At 37.7% G+C, this 22,530-nt stretch overlaps 1 protein-coding gene across 2 annotated transcripts; it reads left to right on the top strand.

The window, feature by feature from the left end:
* Positions 1-64: 64 nt before the first annotated feature.
* Positions 65-20,846, top strand: LOC117292238 (serine/threonine-protein kinase LMTK2-like). 2 transcript variants are annotated; one of them, XM_033774215.1, is made up of 16 exons: positions 65-224; positions 1,194-1,352; positions 2,295-2,401; positions 2,962-3,282; positions 3,578-3,705; positions 4,249-4,336; positions 5,053-5,186; positions 5,801-5,885; positions 6,421-6,548; positions 7,055-7,204; positions 7,709-9,102; positions 13,470-13,805; positions 14,192-14,385; positions 14,485-14,841; positions 16,246-16,461; positions 17,469-20,846. In XM_033774215.1, the coding sequence occupies exons 2-16, from the start codon at positions 1,238-1,240 to the stop codon at positions 17,634-17,636; spliced, it is 3,921 nt and encodes a 1,306-aa protein (XP_033630106.1). In that variant the 5' UTR covers positions 65-224; positions 1,194-1,237; the 3' UTR covers positions 17,637-20,846. The 2 variants fall into 2 exon arrangements, with proteins under 2 accessions (XP_033630106.1, XP_033630105.1); XM_033774214.1 differs by having other exon boundaries at positions 14,192-14,841.
* The last annotated feature ends 1,684 nt before the right edge of the window (positions 20,847-22,530 follow it).

Here is a 22,530-nt window from a genome sequence, read left to right as displayed (position 1 = left end):
CAATCTACTCATTGCAATTAGCGCCCTCTATTGTCAATTATTGTAGCAATCCACAGTATTTTGTAGGTGTACAAGGAAGGTAAAAAGAAAACGTCTGGATTTTGCATGCTTTCCACAACCACCTATCGTAAACAAACAGTGTGTGTAATGAATGGTGAACACCCACATTCCGAAACTGTGGCGTAGGATTTCAAAAGAACGTAGGAATGTTTTTTTTCACGCTGGTGAGTTCCCTTTTCAGTGTGCACATTCCCCTGGCTGTTTATGGTTGGAATTCTGTTTTAGTTAGTTTTCGAGCAACTGATGATAATTATTTTTTAAATAATTTTTTTAATTTTATTTCTATCTCAATCTGCATCTGGACCCATGGATTGTGGGATTTATCATGTTTTATGGTCACTTTTGTTGTGACTTCTTCACAGCTGCCACACTTTTTGTCACGAATCATCTTATTTTACAGTAGTTTAGTGCTTGTTTCTGCTTACTTAGCAGGGTTGAGAAATTTTAGACATTTAATTCAGACATGATGATTATATGTCTGCCTAAACACCAGCTAACTCTATAAACTAACTAAGTGTAGGCCTAACCCTAATACTATTAATAATAAATTTGCCGTAGCCTGTGTTATTTTCTTCACATACATACACTACAGATGTCACGCTCTTTTTCTTCTGAGTTTGTTAAATTTAATGTTGATCTACCTGCTTTCACTTCTGGGACTGGGGTATGTCAGATTCATCCCCGACAGTCGGGAAGATGGAGGGTTACGGCTCCCGACAGTCGGGAGGATGAAGGGTTACGATTATCGGGTTACGAACTAACTATCCCATCCTGCTATGCCAAGTGCTAAGTAGTGGCAATATGTTTGACTCTTCCGAGGGATTCCATTGCATACCATGGCAACGGCATTGTTTTGTTAAGTGTTTAATGTGGCTACATGTACTATGACAATCTCCTCCTGAAGTTGTTGTCATTGTTTTCAGACCTTTCTGTCACCAGTAACCCTCACCATGGAGGTAGAGCCCCGTTATGAAGACCCTAATTAAAGTCACATTGACTCTTCCTCCATGCATTGACACAGACTCTCCAAGTCTAGAGGAAGGAAATTACACCAACTTTAAGCTTTTACCATCTAGGGCCTATATTAATCATTGATTGGTGTCATTAACAAAGCTGTGTTCTTGTCTTGTCAGATGTAACATTTTAAGAAAGTGACTTCCAGCTTCAACCAGTCAGCATGGCTTTATCATTCCGGACGGACACAATGAGACTCAGATGGAGCTTCTTGGCTCTTGGTCTAGTTTTGATCCCCTCTGGATGTGGAGATGCTGCCTCTTTAGTGGACACAAAAGGCAAGTAATAAACTAGCTGTGATAACTGTAGCTTTTGGTCATGGCCCTTATACCCAAGAGCCGCATGTTGTACGATGAACCATGTGTTAAAATTTGCCATCACAACCCCCCCCCCCCCTCCCCCAACATGAGGTACCTTTGGTTTTATTACCAGAAATAACATTGTGGATCGGGCCTGTTGCCAGATTCCATAAAAATTATATACATTCTGAGGTATTTCTATTTCAGCTGGTAAACTGTTTTAATGTGTAGTACCACTTTCATAAGGGGAGCTCGCCACTAGTTTTTGTCCACTTGCCCACACCACACCTGCAACTTATATATCCTGTGAGGAGTTTAGAGCAGTATTCGACAGATACAGATACCAGAATCTCCCTTAACAAGTTAACAGTGGTCCGCTGGCCAAAATGCCAAATGCCAGTTTTATAACTTAGAAAGCTCGGTTCGTAGGAAGTATGAACCAAGCTTAATTGTTGAAAATAGGCAGCAGGTGACCTTACCAAATAAGTTTTTCTTCTCACGTATGTCGAGATAAAAACTGGCCTCATCCACTTTCATTACCCTAGGGATGTCATTTGTGGTTTAAACATGGGTAGGTTGTGATGATATGATCTGCCGTTTGCTCTGCTGCATCGCATTCAAAAACTGGACTTTGGACAAAGCCCCATCTGAACATGAGATATGAGTTGAGTTGTTGAAAACGATTCGGGTTGGACAAAGAAAAATTGACTAGAGTGGGATTTGAACCAACGACCTCCCAGATTATTGTACCAGCACTCCACCAACTGAGCTATCTAGCCCTATGTTAGCGGTCCTTCTATTTTGTCAATATTGTTGTTCTTTTTACCCAATCAGTTTCTCTTGCAGTTTATTACTCGGTTGATTGATGAAATTGAACCGGATATCATGTATTTTGATGGATTTTCTGATTATTTCCTCCAGATACTGTTTCCGAAGCTACACTGATGAGTGTTTTCTCCATTGCATCCTGTATCTGTTTGGCCATTACTTTGATTGGGTGTTCTTTCTGCTGCAGAACTGGTTTTGCTGTAAGCCTGTCGTTCCTCATCATTTTTTATTTTACCCCTCTCTGTTTCTTCTGTGTCTGTTATTGACTGACAACAATAACAAATACAGAGAAAGACATTAAAACTAAACTGATATAAAGGGTTTTTATATCTTTTGTAGATCAAATTTTTGGCGATGACATGAAGTGTCATGGCCAAGTGGTTTAGAGCATCACATTCAAGTTCTGTTGGTTAAGTCATCAGGGTGTAGGTTCGAATTAGTCATGACACTTGTGTCCTTGAGCAAGATACTTTACTATAATTGCTTCTCTTCACCATAGGGTATTAATGGGTACCTGCGAGGGTAGAGATTGATGTTGTGTATAAGAAAAGCCACTGGAGGGCCACGGCAGCTCAGGGCTGTCATACTGCGAGGGGACCTGAGAAAGATTAATGGAGTGTTATTGGCCCAATGACAAAGGCACTAATGTACATGTAAAGCGCATGACACATTGTTGTGAAATGTGTGATATTTCTATTCATTCAGTTTTTGTTGACCAAAGTGTGATCTAGAATTTTCCATACTTTCTCAAATGCTGCAGAAATTTGAAGAGACGACAACAGAGCAGTCCGTAGTGGGTCAGAACTACACCAGCTTTGCTGACTTCAGTCCCCCAACCATGAGCACCCCAAGCCATCCACCAGGAGCCTCTGATACCGATGCAGTCACCATCGAACCTCTACCTCAACTCCCTGGTCGTACCACTAATCAGTGGGTTAATGTATTGAGGGTTGGAGGAGGAGGGGGTTCGAGTCCTGGTCAGACAGTGCAGAGTATTAAACTGATTGATTCTCCAAGGTTTCAGTTTCCTAGGAGTCAGATTAGCTACGTTGATGAGATGGGTAATGGATGGTTCGGAAAGGTAAGTTAGGATCAATACAATCTTTTAAATCTCCGGACACTGTTGGTTATTAGGAAAAAAACAAAATGTTGGATTGCCCATTCACCCGATTTCTCTCTCATACAAACATTGGTTTAACATCTATGTTTTTGAATCAAGAAAGCTTGGTTGAGGCAATATTGCAAAGTCTGAAATACAGTTCCAATTGAAAGAACCTAGACTCCCTACGTGAAGTCTGTCAAGATTTTGTCTTACATTCCCTGCCTGTGCGTGGAAAATGTGGAATGTTTATTAAAAGTGGATTCTCTGTTTGAAGGTTCTACAGGGGGAAGCTCAGCGGATGCATCCCGGCCTGCGTAAGACACGTGTTGTTGTTAAGCAACTACGGGACAATGCATCACCAGAAGAGCAACTGTTGTTTCTTCAAGAAGTTCAACCATACAGGTACAACATTGATTATCACTCTGGCCAATACAAGACATCTTGTAAAATTCAAATGAATGTTTAGATATAGAGTCCTTAGAAAGATGCAAACAAAACTAGAAGTCTCCAACCTCAAAATCCCACTGTGTTTTATGACGATACCCTTCAAGTGGAATTAAAAAATAAAATTAAAAACTTTAAAAAATGTTACGTTTAAAATATACGACCTTTGTGTTTATGTATAGAGATTTTAGTTTTATTCCTGAATTTTGAAGTAAAAAAGAACCTGATATTCATCTCTTGGAGAGTACATACCCTATTGTTATTGAAGTTTGATGACGTCACATTTTTAATTTAGCCATGAAGGAATAGAATATAAAATAAAATTTTATTTAACACTTTTTACGATGACTCTATTTATTGTGGAAATTAATGCATCACAAAACTCACTTTGACCCTGGAGACAGTCTTTAAAGTGACTAATACAATAAGAGGCAAGTTTTCTGTGTAAAGCAGCAATGAAAATTCAAACTTTAACTAAATGGTTGATTGTGTTTGTTCCAGAGAGGTTAATCATCCCAATGTGTTACTCCTGCTTGGACAGTGTATTGACAGCATGCCATTATTACTCATTCTAGAGTATGCTCCGTTTGTAAGTATCGCATTCAGTTCATAAAGCCAATAAACAGACATGAAGTAAAACGGTTCTCCAGAAATACTGCTCACTTTAAAGGCAGTGGACACAGCATAAAACCTTACTTTGTAACAAGTAATGGGGAGCTGTTGATAGTATAAAACATTGTGAGAAACGGCTCCCTCTTAAGTAACATATTTTTCGGGAAAGAAGTAATTTTCCACGAATTTGATTTCGAGACCTCAGATTTAGAATTTGAGGTCTCGAAATCAAGCATTTGAAAGCACAAAACTTTGTGTGACAAGGGTATTTTTTCTTTCATTATTATCTCGCAACTTTGATGACCGATTGAGCTCAAATTTTCACAGGTTTGTTATTTTATGTATATGTTGAGATACACCAAGTGAGAAGACTAGTCTTTGACAATTACTAATAGTGTCTAGTGTCTGTAACAAAGAAAGCAAAATAGATTGAGCAAGTCTGGCATATATCAAAGACAAGAAAACCACTCCAACTAAGACTATATATGAAATGTTATATTCATTTTAAATTCTATTCATATTTGAGTGCAGCCCACATGTTGAAGTGGCTGTTTGTGGTGTAAGGAGACATCTCAAAACAAATAAAAATGGAACACTCTTCAAGTGCCTGTGAGCATTTTTCTGCTTTCGTAAGCGCAACTTTAGGCTTTATGATTATTTGGACTAATTATGAATGTCTTAATTCGTTTCCAGGGTGATTTGAAGTCTTATCTACGTAAACATCGCAGTGAGGCTCAGGAGATGGCTCATCAAGATATCCAACTTAAGATGGCTAATGATATGATCAACGGGTTGATGTGGCTTCACCAAGCTGACTTTATCTACGTGTTAGTATTCAGTCTTTTGGTTAAGTTTTCTTTTGTTTATCTGGAGCCAAGGGGTACATCAGTGGAGGTTTTGTGTCAAGCTGGGGAGGCATTTGAGTAATGCCGGGCCATCTCTTTAAAACAGCCTCCCACATCAACTCAGACAAGCAGATACTTGTTCTTAATTTAAAACACATCTCAAAACATTGATTTCAAAAATTATAGGTTTCAGGGTTTGGTTGTCTTTGTGTATAGCAGAGTTCTTGTTTTTTGTGCCACTGGTGTCATCCCTAACAGACATGGTGCACTAGAAATGTTTGATCATTATTATTAAATATGGCCCCCAATCCAAATATTTATTATTGACCATTTGTTTTCAGCTAGGGGGGTCATTTAAATCAAAATGGCTGCCTGGGTTATTTAGGTTCAAGATGTAATCTATGTTTTGATAATTTTGATGCACCTGCCACAAAACTCCATAATGCATACATACAGTTCACTATCAAAATCAGGAATTATAGAAACTTTTAAGAGATGTCGTTCATACTGTGAATTTCAATAATGTATAATAAATGTCAACCCCCAAAACTAGAGTTTTCTAAAAGATAATAACAAACTATGTGCTTTCATTTTAGTGATCTTGCAACTCGTAACTGTCAAGTCAGTGCAGACACCTCTATTAAGATCGGCGACTATGGTCTGGCCTTAGAAAAGTATCCAGTAAGTATAGTCTCTTATAATAAGTCACAGAGATACAAACTTTAAAGAACAACCAGTCACTGCTCTTGAAAACGCTGGCTTTTTGGACAACTTTGTTCTTAGAGATAATTGATAGCAATACAAATAAAGGTATATGTAAGACAAAAACTGAGATAAAGTTGTAGGTGTTTCATAGGATTGGTATGAATAGTTGGAACCCTTAGTCATTTTGAAGTTCACAATGGAACTATTTTTTCTGTGAAATATTTCCTGCTGTAATGAAATTGAATTCAAGAAAACTGTATCTGAACCCCTCCCCCCAAATACCCACCCCCTTAAAAACCCTAAGCCCAAAATCTCTATTTTCTCCTAACTCAGCCCAAATTTTCATAGGTTTGTATTTCATGATATCGTTGATAACACAAAATATAAACACTGTCTGAAACTATTTTGGTGAGTAGGTACGTACATTTAGTTTGTGTTATTTTACATTCGCCCTTTATTTCCTATCTGAATAAGTAGTGACATCCTTTGTTTCTAACTCTCTGATATTCAGGATGATTATTACATCACAAGAGACAACAGCCAGGCTATACCAATCCGATGGTTAGGTCCAGAGGTCATTGACCTAAAAGATGATGGGTCAGTCAGAACCAAGAAAATCACCAAAGAGTCAAACGTCTGGTAAGACGAGAAATTAATTCCTTGAGTATTTTCAAACCTACATGTAGCAGTGAGGGACATTGTCTGCACAATAATAATAAAAATAATAGTGGCTTATTATATAGCGCGCACATCCGTCACTCACTGCGAGGTTTGTGGAAGTACGTTTGAAGTATGAGATCTACTCCTTTTACATAGCACCATAAAACGGTTTACAAGGTGCTAGGGCGCATCAAGTCAGGAACACTGGGGCAAACCCCTTCTCTTTTCGATAAGCGCATTGGGATCTTTACAAGTGTTACACAACACACAGGACCATCGGCTTTACATCCCATCCGAAGGACGAAACACCAGAGTTTAAAGTCGGTGCTCTTAACTGCTCGGCCACGATACTTTTGGCTTTTAGAATCTTTGCATGTTGTTTGAAGTTTCAATATTGTTTTTATTTCCACATTTTTATAAATGATGTCAGGTTTCGAGAAATTCTTCATCCAGAAATTCACCTGTGATGGTTATTATTCTGTCAGGTCGTTTGGTATCATGATGTTGGAGCTATCGACCGGAGCCAGGAGACCCTACGCTAAGCTGACTGATGAACAGGTTCTCCAGCAAGTTGTGAAAGAGCAAGAGATAAGAGTTGATAAACCCAATCTCAACATCCACTACGCCAACAGATGGTGAGTTTGAAAGCCTACAATGTTAGTCCACTTCTAAAATGAGAAAATAGAATTAGTTGTTGCCAACATGCAAACTGCTGACCATTCAAAAAGACCTACGGTATAAAGGCACAAAATAGTTATTGGCCTGGCGTTTCATCCCTAGCCTTCGAGACAACCTCTGCTATGGTGAAAACATCTGGGCCCAATTTCATTAAGCTGTTTAGCAGAAAATACTGCTTGAAAAATTTTTCTGCTAAGCACAAAATGAGTTGGGCACCAGTTGTAACAGTGTAAAATTTATGGAATGTTGGCTGGTAACCTGTTTTTGCTATGCAAGATTTTCCTGTGCTTAGCAGGTTTTTGTGCTTACTGGCTTTATGAAAATGGGCCCTGGCCATTGACTTTTTTTTTCCATTTCTAAAAAGCCTACATGGATCCTAGTCATTATGCAAACTTGCCTTCTAAGGATGAGTAGACACTATTTGCAATGATCTGTTTGATTGTTTTATTGCCTGTTTATAGGTTTGAGATCATGATGTACTGCTGGCTAGAAGCAGACATCCGACCCAACATGAAAGAACTCCATGGTCTCCTGCTTTATCTTAAGAACAACCGAGACCGAATCGACATGCCTGACTTTGAAGCTCATTGGAACTCCCTAAAGCCAGCTGCTCTCCAAGAGTCTTCTGATACAAGCAAAGAAGAAGAGGGACCTGCGACACCGGTTCAGAAAAACCTTTCAGGGCCTGGCTTTGAAGACAACTTTGTCCACCCGCTGGCAACCACACCCGAGAAGCGATCGACACAACAGAGGGTCGTAACACCTGTAAAGAAGGCAGAGACACCCATCAAAGAGCCACCGACGGCCAAAACAGATTCCCTTCCTGGGTTTGACTCCGACTTTGGCAAAATGGCAATCAGCTCAGGTTATGAATCCACTACACTGGATGTCTCAAGCCCGAATCGAAACATGAATGCTGAAACCAATGACCCAGATGACCAACCACTATTTAATGATTTTGTAAGAGCAGTTGTCCATCCAACAGCTGAGTCAATCCCTCCTCAACTTGCAGATCGACCCAATGAAGGATTCCAATCTGATTTTGTGGCTAAAGCTGAAATCTCACCCTCACCGCTTTTCCGCGCTCTGGAAGACGGGATTGAAATGAAAAATACCTCCCCTAAAAAGGAACCCCAAACAAAGTTACACTCCAAAGCAGAGCTTAGCGACAACAGCTCACCGGATGTTTCCCCCACCAAGACGCCATTAGAGCTACACCCATCGGTCATCAACGCTAAAGAAACTGAAATGTCTCAAGAGAAGGAGGCTGCTCCTCCCACCTTCATGATGCAGGAGGATAGACAGCGGTCAAGTACACCACTCTCTGATGAAGTGTTTGAATCTTCTACTAACATCTCAGTCGTAAGCCCAGCTGACGATGACGGCCCAAACAGCTTCCTCTCCTCAGCCAACTTGACCCTAAATCAAACCCCCGCCCCTTCAGATATCTCTCTCTCATTCCACTCTGTTACTACCCCAATCAGCGATGACCACTCCTTCACTAGTTTCAACGATGTCACCCCAAGCACAGTCTATCAAACTCCAGATCAATCACAGGACGATACTTTTGATACAGTAACAAGTTCTCAGAGTGAGGAACCCACTTTTATCATCAAGCCAGACTTCTCTCCGGCTCACATTAAACTCTCAAACCCCTTCAATTCCACATCAGATACTGAGCATTCCCCAACAGAATTCACTGGATACGTAACAGCTGATATGACCCCAGCTACTCCATCAAGTGAGGTCATCCCCCAGGCATTCCAACCCGAGTTAGTAGTGGAGACCGATGGAAGTTTGGTAGTGGAACCCCCTGGCGAGAATACCTTAGGACAGTCTGTGTTTGAGTTTTCAGGTAAGATCTGATTATTGTAAAAACTAGGGAGAAAACTTTGTATGTATCTTTAGTATTTGTAAGAAATGTGCCAACTAATTATAATGCTGTTTTAATGTAAATATTGTTGTAAATTAGAATTGATGTCACTCAACAGGCCTATGTATTTGATTTCACTGTTGAATATTATGAGGTACTTACAGTACACCTTGTACAGTATGTGGCAAAAATGTGCAATACATTAACCCTCCTACTGTCTGACCATTCAATATCACACCCTGTGGTTTTGAAGGATAGATGCACTATGCTATTCTGCAATATGTGGTGAATGCATCTTAACAGTACACAGTCAACCCTCCTACTTTCTTACCACTCAATTTCATCCACTGTGGTTGTGAATGATATGCCAGCCTGCAATATGATACATCTATACAGGTTACACATGCACACAGGTAGTTCTGTGCACAGATACTCCACAATACAAAATTCATTGTGCCAGTTGACTTTTTAAATGTTAGGTCGACTCATTGAAAAAAATAATCTAAAGAGTTGGAGGGTTTGAAAAGGCAATGAGACTGTGTTTCATTTCAAAGTCACTGCTTGCCTTGAGTGCAGATTTGGAAGTTTTCCACATAGTGAAATATGTTTTCTTTATTCTTATTTTCCTCTGTACAGAATTATTTTAGTCATTGTCGTAACAACTTACATCTTTATGCCTCCACCTGCTGACATTGTTTTTACCACTGCAACATTTTGTAATACAACTCAACCATTTTCATATCACTTTGAAAATGGTCATGTTATTAATAATTACATCTTGAAGACAAGTTTAGTTTGATTGAAGTCGCATTGAAGGTTTTATTTTTACTGTTGACATTCTTATTTTTTGGACAGTGCACAGTTTTTGACATAAATAAGGCGTTGGAAAACAAATCTCAATTGTGAGACTAGAAGTGAAAATTCCAGGTGTAAAATTTGATCATTTATGTTTAACTTAATTGATTGTACATAACGTGTGATAATAGACATTGACCCTTGACATCTTACTTTAAACAGTTTGAGACTCTCATTTGTGGAGGAAAAAAACCCACCTATTATCACAAGAAAGTATTCATTGATGAGGAACTTAAACCGGATCTTTGAATCTTTCTTCCTAATAGTAATCAATGCTGTGTACCTCGGTCATATGCTGAGAGTAATTTATATAAACTGCCAATACATGAAGTAGGTTTAGGCTTAAAGGCATGGTGTGCTTTTGGTAATAACTCTACCAGTTAATGACCATTGAAACTTACTTCTATATAAATGAGCTCTGAAAAGCTGTTGATATTATAAAACATTGTGAGGAACGACTCCCTTTGTAGTGTAGTTTTACATACAGTAGCTAGGAAGAGATAGTTTTCTCCCCCAAAATTTGAATCTGAGAAAAGCTTGAGGCATAAGGCATCTGAAGCTTACAGTCCTATGCAACAAAAGGGTGGTTTTTTTTCATTAGTTTCTACAAAATTTTCACAGGTTTATAATTTCATGCATGTTGGGATATACCGAGTGAGGATACTGGACTTTGACATAATTTACCAAAAGTGGACCCTGCCTTTAAACCTTCTTGATACCACACACTGGAGACTGTTTAATTGTAGAGGAGATTGCCGAGAGATAAAGATCCATGATACTATAATGGAGAGAAAATCTCCTGGTACTTATTACCAATACATTGAATCAGCTACTGTAATGCATCGTAACCAATATGTAACAATGTAGAGATTTAAACCCATTGCTTGACTGATCACACTCTGTGAGTGAGTCTTAAGGGTGGGTGTGTCTATTCTTGATTTAAACACTCATGCTGCTGATCGGTGGGAAGTTCTCAAGACATCTCTATCGTGACCATCTATCGGGATCTTCAGCCTCGATGTGAGTTTAGTTTTGGGTAATTCTGGCTAATCTGGACTTGTGCATATTGTTTTCCTTTGCAGTGTAGTATTTATTTAAAAGCAAGATGTACGTTGGTTTTGCACGGGTGTTTTTAGTTTTGCCTCTAGCTGTCCAAATTGTCAGAGCTGTATACATATGTTACTTCAAAAGCTAACTTGTGCAACTTGTTTGATTTGGTATTGAATGCCTCTGGTTTGAGCTATCCAAGAAATGTTTGCATTTTGGGATATTGACTCCTTGGAAGGGAATTTGGTTCAATCTTTGTGTATTTCTCTGAACTGAAAACAGTTTATATCTTTGTCCTTCTTTAGTTGTTAACACTATTCCCTTGAATGCTTGATTGATCCTGACATTTTATTTGTACAGAATGTTTTACATAACCAAGCATGCAGGAGCCTGTCTAGTCTTGAACCAAGGTGTGATTCCACATAAACCTTGAATCAAGACTATGGTATGCAAAGCATGAGTTCTTTACATAACCAAGCATGCAAGAGTCTGTCTAGTCTTGAATCAAGGTGTGATTCCACATAAACCTTGAATCAAGACTATGGAATGCAAAGCATGAATTCTTTTAACGTGTTTGTGATTTCACCTTTCAGTGAGGTTACCAAATAGTGGTTTTCAAATTTTTTTCTTCTTTTGTCTTGTTTTTTAAAGAAGCAAGTTAGCTGATTTTTGTTGGTACTGTAATGATGCTTGTTTCTAGTGTTTTTATAATTGTAGTTATCCCAGCAAACAATAGACTTATAATAGAGAATGTATGCAAATGTTATTGCCTATTGAGCATGATTCAAGTTTTATTTTAATTGAAAACATTTGATTTCAAGATCTGGTACAGCCTTGGTGGTTTCCAGACAAACAAGGCAACAAAGTTTGAATATTAACACTGCCACTAATCATTCTACGTATATTGGACAATTTTGGTCTGAGAAAGTGTTACTTCCAAAATGCTTTATATTTACTTTAGTTTCTCTTGCATTACAAAGCAAAAAACATTTCCTATTTAAAAATGTAATTGCAAAGGGTTTTTTCCTGACGTTAAAGCACGTTGCAGATATCTAGCAATCTTGTAGGTTTAGGCTTTGTAAAAAAAATGACAGTAGAGAAAATTCTCAGGCTACTTCTTAAATTGGCTTGATTTCAAAAAGTAACAATGTAGCCAAGCTTAGGGAGCGTCTCAAAAGTCGGATCGCTTGGAACGTCCAAATGAGAACACATCACCAACCCGCCGGGCATACTCTGTGTCCCCGCTGGATCGCGGGCATATCCCCGTTTGGACGTTCCACCGCGGGCGCTGTTCCCCAATATTCCCAGGCAAGAAATCTATGCATTCCCATTGGGACGGTTGCCCGGTTTTACCCATTTGGGAACTCGGCCTGTATGCGAACGTGTAATTTCTAACAAAATGGCGTCTCGATCCCGTACGTCGCTGGTGAATTCCAGTTAGTGATGTTTTCCCTTTGATAAAGTTAACACTATGAATACACAACAATCTTTTTGAAGAGGGATTGGCATTTACGTTTGTAGTTGGATGCAAAACATGAGGTTTATTTTGATTTGAAGGGTAGTGTTTGATTTGAAGGGTAGGATGGAAGGTTAAGATTTGCCGGAACTACTAACTTCTGATTACCCAGACTTGAAATACATGATTATCCAGACTTATCAAATTGTAAACAATCTCAGTCATTGGTCACCACTTAACTGCAGTTTAAAATGACACTACATCTATGAAGTGTGGAAATTATGTAAAATATGATTATCCTCCTACCATATATTGTACTATAAAATAACGTCAATAATATATTAAGGTAGTCTGGATTTGAGGAAATTGGGGGGAGCGTGAGTCACGTAACGGAACATTATAGACTTTATTATTCTAACAAAATTGACAACATATTTAAAAGTAGTCGAATTGTTTCAGACTGGTTAAAAACATTTATTTATGAGCCTACCTTTTGTTGTTGTTTGTTTACTCCTAGACCGAGTCAACGCAATGGAGCGCAAACATATGCACGCAATCGGGCACAAATTAGCAATGTGCGAATGTTCCCAATTGAACGTCCAGGCAGATCGTTCCCGTTGGAACGTTCCCAAGGGAATGGTCAAAATATCATGCCGCCGTGTCCCAATGGGCATGCGGACGAGGTCCACTGAAAAAGGAACGTTCAAATGGGAACATTCCGTTTTGACGGGAACATTCCCGACTATTGAGACGCTCCCTTAATAACTAGGAAGATAGATTCCTCATTGCAAATGTTTAGTGTTGAGATTGATTCAATAGGAATGAGGATTTTAGTTGTGTACATTTTTAGTGTTTAGAAGAGAACTAAGAATGGCTACATTGTGATTGTCTAATGCATGGAAGTCTATACCAATTACAATCACTGCATTATCAGGTCATGCTTTGAATCCTTGACATCCTTAAACATAATCGTGACTTTCCCTTCATGCAGATTCCAACGTCGCCTCCCCCGCTAATCAGCAATTCACAAGTCAAGCTTCATTCATCCCTCAATCCCCACTCAACCCTCTCACCATCACAATGACTTCGCAAGAAGATGATCCAGAGGGCACCCTCACAGTCCAGTCAGGTGATGTTTCGATGAGTCGTAGCGTGACGTCATCCAGTAGTAGTACCCGTGTGGTGAGGACGATGCGTACCGTACGACAGATTCAGATTGTTGGAGGAGAGGAGATTGTAACGGATGTCACGTCTCCAGTGGAAGATGGTGAGGTTTCTATAGTACCAGGCTCTGATGAAGATGGGACAAACACCTTGACACTAACAGGTACAGGATAGGTTTCCACAGAATATGTCTTATAAAGCATTTCTTACTGTGAATAATCTTCATTTTTGCATAATAGTCATTTTGTTTTCTTTTTTGGTATTTGTGTTGAATCACAGTGAAAAATTGTACAAAATGGAGCCCTTCTGATTTTCTTGAAAAGGACAAACTTGCCATCACTGAGATGAAAAGACTTGGCCCTTGTTCAGATGCCTAATTGTAATGATGCAGAGTCTGTAAACCTTAAAAATGTAACAACTTGTAAATTCATTGGCTTCATCTCCACGTACTAAGAGGAAACTTCCCTCAAATTTTCCAGATATTTCATTTGTCTACAATCTCACCCTTGTAGAACATTAACAAAAAGTTGGTTGACCCTTACTTATCAGGTGGCGAGCTTCAATCAGCATCTCAGCAGAGCTACCAGTCCTCCCACCAAACATCATCATCAGTGATGAAACAAACAAGCAGCAGTGAGAAGATGTCCTCTCTAAGTTTCTCTCAAGATGGTGACTTCACCAGCACTGATGGCACAACGTCAGTCATGAGCGGGGAGAGGTCTTCAAGCGAGATGGTTGGAGACATGGAACAAAGTTTCTCTCAAGATGGTGACTTCACCAGCACTGATGGCGCAACGTCAATCATGAGCGGGGAGAGGTCTTCAAGCGAGATGGTTGGAGACATGGAATCAATGATGCGGCAGATGAGTGAAGACTCCTCAGTGAAGCGACAGATTAGTAGCAGTAGTTCCTCTACTAGCGTAAGGAGCAGCCAGACCTCTGTAAGGCAAATCAGCAGCAGCTCTAGTATCTCCAAACTCACAAGCGGTGCTGAGCTAACGATTGGAGATAACTCAGCCCTCATGGAGCAGTTGAGCAATATGTCATCATTCAGTCAGAGTTCTCAGAGTATGACAAGAAGTGAAGTTTCATCTAAGATGATGTCTTCATCAGATCAAGATGGGAAGATGACAATGTCTAGTAGTATGAACCAAGCTAAGAGTCAACAACAGTCTTCAAGTATTCAAGTTATGACTCAAGTGAGTTTTCTCATTAAGTGTTCTTAGTGAGTGTTTATTATGTTTTATTAGTTTAAAGAATGGGAACTATGGGCGCACAGATGCGCTGGTGTATTATTAAAGGACAGTTTAATGAGTAGGATTTTAAATTTAGCATGGTAGAGATACAATCTAGTGAGGTTTGCAGTAACACCATGTACATGAGTAGGATTTTAAATTTTGCATGGTGGAGATACAATCTAGTAAGGATTTGCAGTAACACCATGTACATGAGTAGGATTTTAAATTTTGCATGGTGGAGATACAATCTAGTAAGGATTTGCAATAACACCATGTACATGAGTAGGATTTTAAATTTTGCATGGTGGAGATACAATCTAATAAGGTTTGCAGTAACACCATGTACATGAGTAGGATTTTAAACTTTGCATGGTAGAGATACAATCTAGTGAGGTTTGCAGTAACACCATGTACTTGAGTAGGATTTGAAACTTTGCATGGTAGAGATACAATCTTGTAAGGTTTGCAGTAACACCATGTACATGAGTAGGATTTTAAACTTTGCATGGTAGAGATACAATCTAGTAAGGTTTGCAGTAACACCATGTACATGAGTAGGATTTGAAATCTAGTAAGGATTTGCAGTAACACCATGTACTTGAGTAGGATTTGAAACTTTGCACGGTGGAGATACAATCTAGTAAGGTTTTGAAACCTTGCACGGTGGAGATACAATCTAGTAAGGTTTGCAGTAACACCATGTACTTGAGTAGGATTTGAAACTTTGCATGGTGGAGATACAATCTAGTAAGGTTTTGAAACCTTGCACGGTGGAGATACAATCTAGTAAGGTTTGCAGTAACACCATGTACATGAGTAGGATTTGAAACTTTGCATGGTGGAGATACAATCTAGTAAGGTTTGCAGTAACACCATGTACTTGAGTAGGATTTGAAATTTTGCACGGTGGAGATACAATCTAATAAGGTTTGCAGTAACACCATGTACATGAGTAGGATTTTAAACTTTGCATGGTGGAGATACAATCTAGTAAGGTTTGCAGTAACACCATGTACATGAGTAGGATTTAAAATCTAGTAGGGATTTGCGGTGACGCCTAATAATAATCTCTCATGCCTTGTGGCAGTTCTTAAGAAAACTGTTGGTTTAACGACTCCACCAATCTCCTTCAGAATCACGACAAGTCAGAGATAGATTGTTAAAACAAAACCTTTTATTACTAGATTGACTTGCTCTATGCTCTCGAAGTATAAGTGAAAAATATCCTTTTTTAACCGAGAGTGGTTTATATTGACATGATGGAGCGTATCTCAATCAAGTTGATGCTTCGGCTCTGTGTACCAATTAGTCTTAATTTTGCCAAAAACTAACTCTCTATAAATCTGTACCATTTCCTCCCATCAGAGCTCAGGAGATCCACAACAACCTATGACCTTTGACCTCAATGCTCTGACTATCGGGTCATCCAATGGTCATTCATTGGTACAGAGTGACCCTGAGTCCACTGTAGAGAAGACAATGACCTATTCCTCTGAAGGGCCAGGCCAGATGACTGTTGGTCAAGCAATATCAATGCACGGTGGTGGTTCAGCAATGGATGAGACTGAGAATGGAGTACAGGTATGAAACAAATTATAATGAAACTTTACACTGAGATTAAAAGTTGGGATTTGAGGCATTGCATGCTGGCAAGGTATCAATATATATTTGGTTTGCGCATGGAGCTGTTTATTGCTCCGTGGTTTGTGGTAACACCATGTGTGTATCTAGTTGCCAGGTAGAGTTTGTTCTTTAGAGAACTGTCTTACTTAATATTCTACTACCACGGAGTAGATTTTCAGAATACAAGAGACTTCTCGGTTATGAAAAGAACTTTCCTGTTTTTAGAATTAGAATGCTTTAGACAAATGTAATGTCCAATTACAATGAAGAGGTGTCAGTCTCAATTGACACATGACACTGTATTTACAGTGTTTTGTTTTATTTTATTTGGTATTGTTTACATCAATTTTTTTTTTTTTTTTTCCCTTGTCTTTTTTATCGTTTATTCTGTTTATAATTTATTTTAAATATATTTTCACAGTCGTTCATGGTGGTCTGTTTCTGTTCCCTATTTTATTTTACTTAATCTTCAATGTATGCTTTAATTTTCTTTCCTAAGATGATTCTATTTTAATTGTTAACTTTGTACATATCAGATTGTTTTTATATAGGCTATATGAATATTTCTTATTGTTTTTTTTGGTATCCTTTCCTGTAATTGGCGGCTCGTCCGCTGTTGGTTTGGTCAATAAAATATAATATATAATATAATGAGAAACTTTGAAAAGCGAAACAGTCCAATAAAAATAGTAAAGAATAAAAGAAAGACGTCAACAACCATCGTCCCAGTAGCCTAAACATACTTGTAATAACAGCCGATCTTATTCCAATCAAACAAAACAAGATGAGTTATTTATGGCAATGAAAACAAGGATCTCTCATAAGTGTCTTGGGAAATTCCTGGTTCCTCAAGATACATTGTCCCAGATTTCCCGAGTGCAAAATGATTTGAGTAGTACAATCAGTAATCTATTTTTAAACTCATTAATGATTTATATGCGAGTTTTGATATTTTTGTTTTGAAGGTTTCAATGAAGTGGCAAGGTTCAGCTTCAATGAAACAAGAACAGAGCGTCTTCTCAAGCAATGTCATGTCTACAGGAGATCCTGTTGATCAACTCCAAGGACTGCCTGGCCAGTCTAGTCAACTCGCCATTACATCTCCAGAAGGTGACTCGGCTCTTGAGGACTGATTTTTGTATATATCCCTCTGGGGATTCAAGAGCAGTTTAATGGTATGTTCCTTCTGATGAGTGACGACAACGCCTTATTTGTGTTGAGCATGTTTGAGGACTGCATGAAAAAAACCCAGAATTTCCTGGTTGTTTTCTGCAGCTAAAATCACTGAGAAAGTTCATATCTTTCAAATCAAAATTCAAACTCAGAATCCACATTCCCTCAAAAAATTCCTCAACTATGAATACCTCTCAATCTCATTATTGCTTTGCTATTCAGCTGAAATGTTTTTAGTCACTTTGACTATCGGAATTAAAGTTTAAGTAAACGTGTATAATGATTGGTTTTTGGGATTGGTTTCAAGTTGTGGCTATAACACACTTTAGTAGCATCTTGCAAGTAAAGTACTTCTTGTAATTTGTATGTACTAATATTATTTCCTTATGTGTTGTAGCCTAAATATGCATACCTAAAGTACTGTGTTTTCATATGTATTTTTGTATTGGAAAGAACTGATGTTAGAAACCAAGTACGGCTTTTGTAGTTGAATATTTGTATCATGCACAGACAAAACGTTTACAAACTTCATTTTGGTCTGTTTAGTCCAAGTTAAGAAATGTATTCAATATTTTAGGAGAAAAAAGTACACTATATTGTAAATAATGACAAACCGAAAGATGTGTAAGATTAAACCTGTTGGCATTGGTTTTATTTGATGAAATAATAAGTGTATCATTTCAACATTTTTTTTTTTTTTTCAGGTTCAAAAAAGCATTATCAGTTAGGAATATTCCAAAGATTTATACAAAACTTTTACTCATCTGTTAAAATAGCTTTCAATACTAGAATCAATCAAATTGAATGAATTTATACAAATTAATGTAAATATTTAAGACTGCCAGTAGTACTATTAAATTAGTTGTTTACGCTGTTGTGATTTAAACTCAGAATACCTGTGTACAAATTCTTTAACAGGTAGTCACCATCGTAGTTTAGTCTTGGCTCAAGCCAGTTTTAACAAATTTCTTTTGCAACAGCTGAGACTATCAGTAGAGATTGCTTATATGATGATGAAGATATTTTGAAACATTGTGGACTGAAGCATGTCCAGTCAATATTTTGTCAGCTCTGTGCTATAAGGTCATTAACTGCAATTTCATACAATCACAAGGATGTTGAATTAAAAATGTGAATAATTTTCAAAAGAAATTAATCAAAATCAACAAACTAAATGTTTTCCTTTGAAAACTATTGTTTCTTTTTGCTAAACAATTACTTTGGAGACCACTCTTGTTCAATAAACTCTATGAACCAGAAGCTTCAAAATATGCAAAACCAATTTGATGAAATATACACAAACTGCACTAATGGCCTGCACTACATAGATGACGATTTGTACTTGATTGAACATAAGAGCAGGTTTGAATCATGGGTACCATGGGTAATAATAGGGTGTGGTTGTCACCCAAACACACAACTAGAGAGTTGTATCCCACTAGTTGACACTCTCAGTGAGGTAGACATTGCATTGTCCTGGCAACAGTTTGGGTGACAGGAAAACAGTTTGGGGAAAAGAGAGGGAAAAACTTTAATGTGTAAAGAATGTGCCTTGAGGTAAAGTGTCATTGATAGTGACTTTTGATTTGATTATCTTAAAATTTGAAATAAATATTATTCTTTTTCTATGTTGAATTGAAATTTAGATTGTGTGATTGTATTCAGATGACTTTTGATGAAAAAGTTTTAACATTCCAGTGTTTCTGTTATAGATATGAAACTTGTAGAATGCTGTGTGTAGCCAATTTAAGCTGTATGGCAAATTTCAACTGCCTTTACACAAGCATTGTTTTTATATGCTCAGCTGACACAAAGAACATTATTGCGCTCATGAGCTCAGCTGTTGTTGTGTTCTATTTTTATGGTTTATTTTTTATGATGGGCTACTATATTTTACGTTTTAGTAAAGTTCTTATTATTCAAACTAGGATTTGAAACTTTGCATGGTGGGGAGTATCATCAGGTTAAGTTTGAGTAAGAACCATGTGTAAGTTTCTTTTAAATAGTGTTGGTTCTAAGAAGAACCTGTGGCTGACAACTCGACGTTTTGATCAGTATGCTCTGATCGTCGTCAGGAGGATTGAAACACTGAGTTGTCAACCATCGGTTCTTCTCATAATCACCACAACTCAAAAGAGATTTACACATGGTGCTGTTGCAAACCTCATCTGATTATTTAAACTCTCGGTTGAAAATTTGTTAATAGTAAATGTTGACAACTGATTAATGAGTGTTATGACTTGGTTTTTATTAATTTGGGAGTTTTTTGTGTAAGTTCGGAAATGGGAATTGTCTAATTATGTTGGTTTGAATCATTCAGTGAAAGGTTGACTTCATAGCACCTTTAAGGTAACAAAGTAATGTACATGGTACATTTAAGCGATTTGTGAGTTAGAATAAACTAATATCTGGTACAATGATGGCTTAGTGTTACAAGTTGATGTTTAATTTGAATTCCATGGACTATAGAGACAGTTACTATGTTACATGGTGTGGGGCAAGCTTTTGAGAAGTTTCATTAGAAACAGCGAACACCTATACCGGTACACAATTTTGAATGAATGTGTATGGCATCTGGAGATTGCTATATAAAAGCTTGGCCCAAAACCATTTGCCATAGCAACTGTTTCTATAGTCTGAGGAATTCAAATTTAAGTGGTTATTTAACATGTGACCAAGTAAGTCATTGGACCACACTTTATTCAAATCTCACCTACAAATTGCTTATTGGTAGTAAATACTTGTACATTTTAACTTCAGTTGGTGAATCAGGATTTATTCAAATTCAATGGAGGCATATATTTAGGGTAATGGAAGATGGAGGAGCAGTTTGCAGGTTTTGGGTGTATTGTACCGTCGATTATGTAAGTTACATGTAGTTAATTTGATATGTTAGTCTCTATTATTGTTGCTGCCTGCATTCATTTATTGCACAGCCAGAATTTACTTTGTCTTACTATTATTTAATGTATTCTCAAATTAGTTTCTCATGTATTCTCAATGTGTATTCAAGTGAATGCCGTAATTGCCATTATGCAAATTAGCCCAATCAGCCTAATTATAACCATTAGCACAAATGTTTATTTGCCTACATGTATCTTAAAGGCAGTGGACACTATCGGTAATTACTCAAAATAATTATTATCATAAAACCTTACTTGATTATGAGTAATGGGGAGAGGTTGATAGTATAAAACATTGTGAGAAAGCTCCCTCTAAAGTAATGTAGTTTTCGAGAAAGCAGTATTTTTCCACGAATTTGTTTTTGAGACCTCAAGTTTAGAATTTGAGGTCTCAAAATCAAGCATTTGAAAGCACACAACTTCGAGTGACAAGGGTGTTTTTTTCCTTTCATTATTATCTCGCAACTTCGACGACCGATTGAGCTCAAATTTTCACAGGTTTGTTATTTTATGCATATGTTTATTTTATGCATACACCAATTGTGAAGAATAATCTTTGACAATTACCAAAAGTGTCCACTGTCTTTAACAATTAAATGTATTTTCTCTACAAATGACAAATTTATTTCTAATTGGAGCAGACTATAATAATAAAATTGCTTTGAAAGTAAAGACAAATTGTTTGGGATTTCTTTAGACTTCTGTTCTTATTCTTCAAGGGAAAAGACAGGTTTTTCATGATATTAATTAATTGGTATATTTGGAAGAGTTTTGCCCTGAACATACACAACCACACAACTAGAGAACAGACCAATGCACAAGCTCCATATTAAACATAAACCGCAATTCATCTTGGGAAAACAAATACAGTTGAATATAACTCAAACTGCCAAGATGGACGCCATGCAGTACTTTTCATGTCATTTTTGGCATGTGTACCAGGCAAGGAGTTCCAAAGAGAATCAGTAAGTGGAATAAAGCTGCTGGAATGGCTTTGTTCTACCTCTCAGAATCAATTTGATAGATGTTAAATTTGCATCGGGATAAAGAATATTCATTTTTTTGGTTTTTACCCATATACACCGATGTGTGTTGCACTGTATAATCGGTACTTTTTCCAGAGGCCTGTGAAAAAATCAAAGGCATTTTACTCGGGTGGGATTCGAACCCACGACCTTTGCAATTCTATAGCAGTGTCTTACCAACTAAACTACCGAGGTTGCCCGATAGCTAGAGGCAGTTCGAATCCTATGTTTTAGAAGCGAGTACTGCAAACGATTTAATAGATGTTAAATTTGCATCGGGGATAAAAGAATATTAATTTGTTTGGTTTTTACCCATATACACCGATGTGTGTAGCACTGTATACTCATCAATTTGATGTATCCATATAGTATCAGGGAAGCCACGTATACATTTTTAGCATCTGGCCACGTAGTTCCAGCAAAGCGCCCAGGTGAATTATAACACCAGCATCAATTTGATAAACCCAAGATGGCATCTGTGCATCATTCCGCATAGACTTGCATCTGCGGCCGCCTCATCCTCCTCAAATTGTAACTCCGGGAGTTGCGGTCATCACTTGTTCTCTTTCAATTTTTATGATGGTTGATTGTTAAAAAATGAAGCATTCCAATTTTAGAATTCAAACTCATAACACCTCACATAGTCGTTAATACATGATTTTATTCATTTATAAATGCAAATTACATCAGTAAACACAAGTGGCTCATACACCAATTGGATAACCAATTTATATAGATTCTTAAATATCTTTAGATATACAGCTATCTTTGTACAAAGTAAAGTTACAAAACATTTCATATTTATCTGACGGACTGGAATAAAAACCAATGATGCATCACACATAAGGTATGTGATTAACTAGTATTGTCAAGACATTTTATTCCCACATCCAAATCTTGCTTAATATTCGTAAGTTTTTCCCACT

The sequence above is a fragment of the Asterias rubens genome, chromosome 7 (assembly GCF_902459465.1).
Source record: "Asterias rubens chromosome 7, eAstRub1.3, whole genome shotgun sequence".
In the NCBI taxonomy this organism is placed as follows: Eukaryota; Metazoa; Echinodermata; class Asteroidea; order Forcipulatida; family Asteriidae; genus Asterias; species Asterias rubens.
This window is presented reverse-complemented; position numbering and strand designations above follow the sequence as displayed.

Coding starts and splice junctions, on each gene's coding strand:
- LOC117292238 (XM_033774214.1), top strand. CDS start 1,238: ATGGCTTTATCATTCCGGACGGACACAATGAGACTCAGATGGAGCTTC. Junction 3,283..3,577: donor GTAATGGATGGTTCGGAAAG/GTAAGTTAGGAT, acceptor CTCTGTTTGAAG/GTTCTACAGGGGGAAGCTCA. Junction 6,549..7,054: donor ACCAAAGAGTCAAACGTCTG/GTAAGACGAGAA, acceptor TTATTCTGTCAG/GTCGTTTGGTATCATGATGT.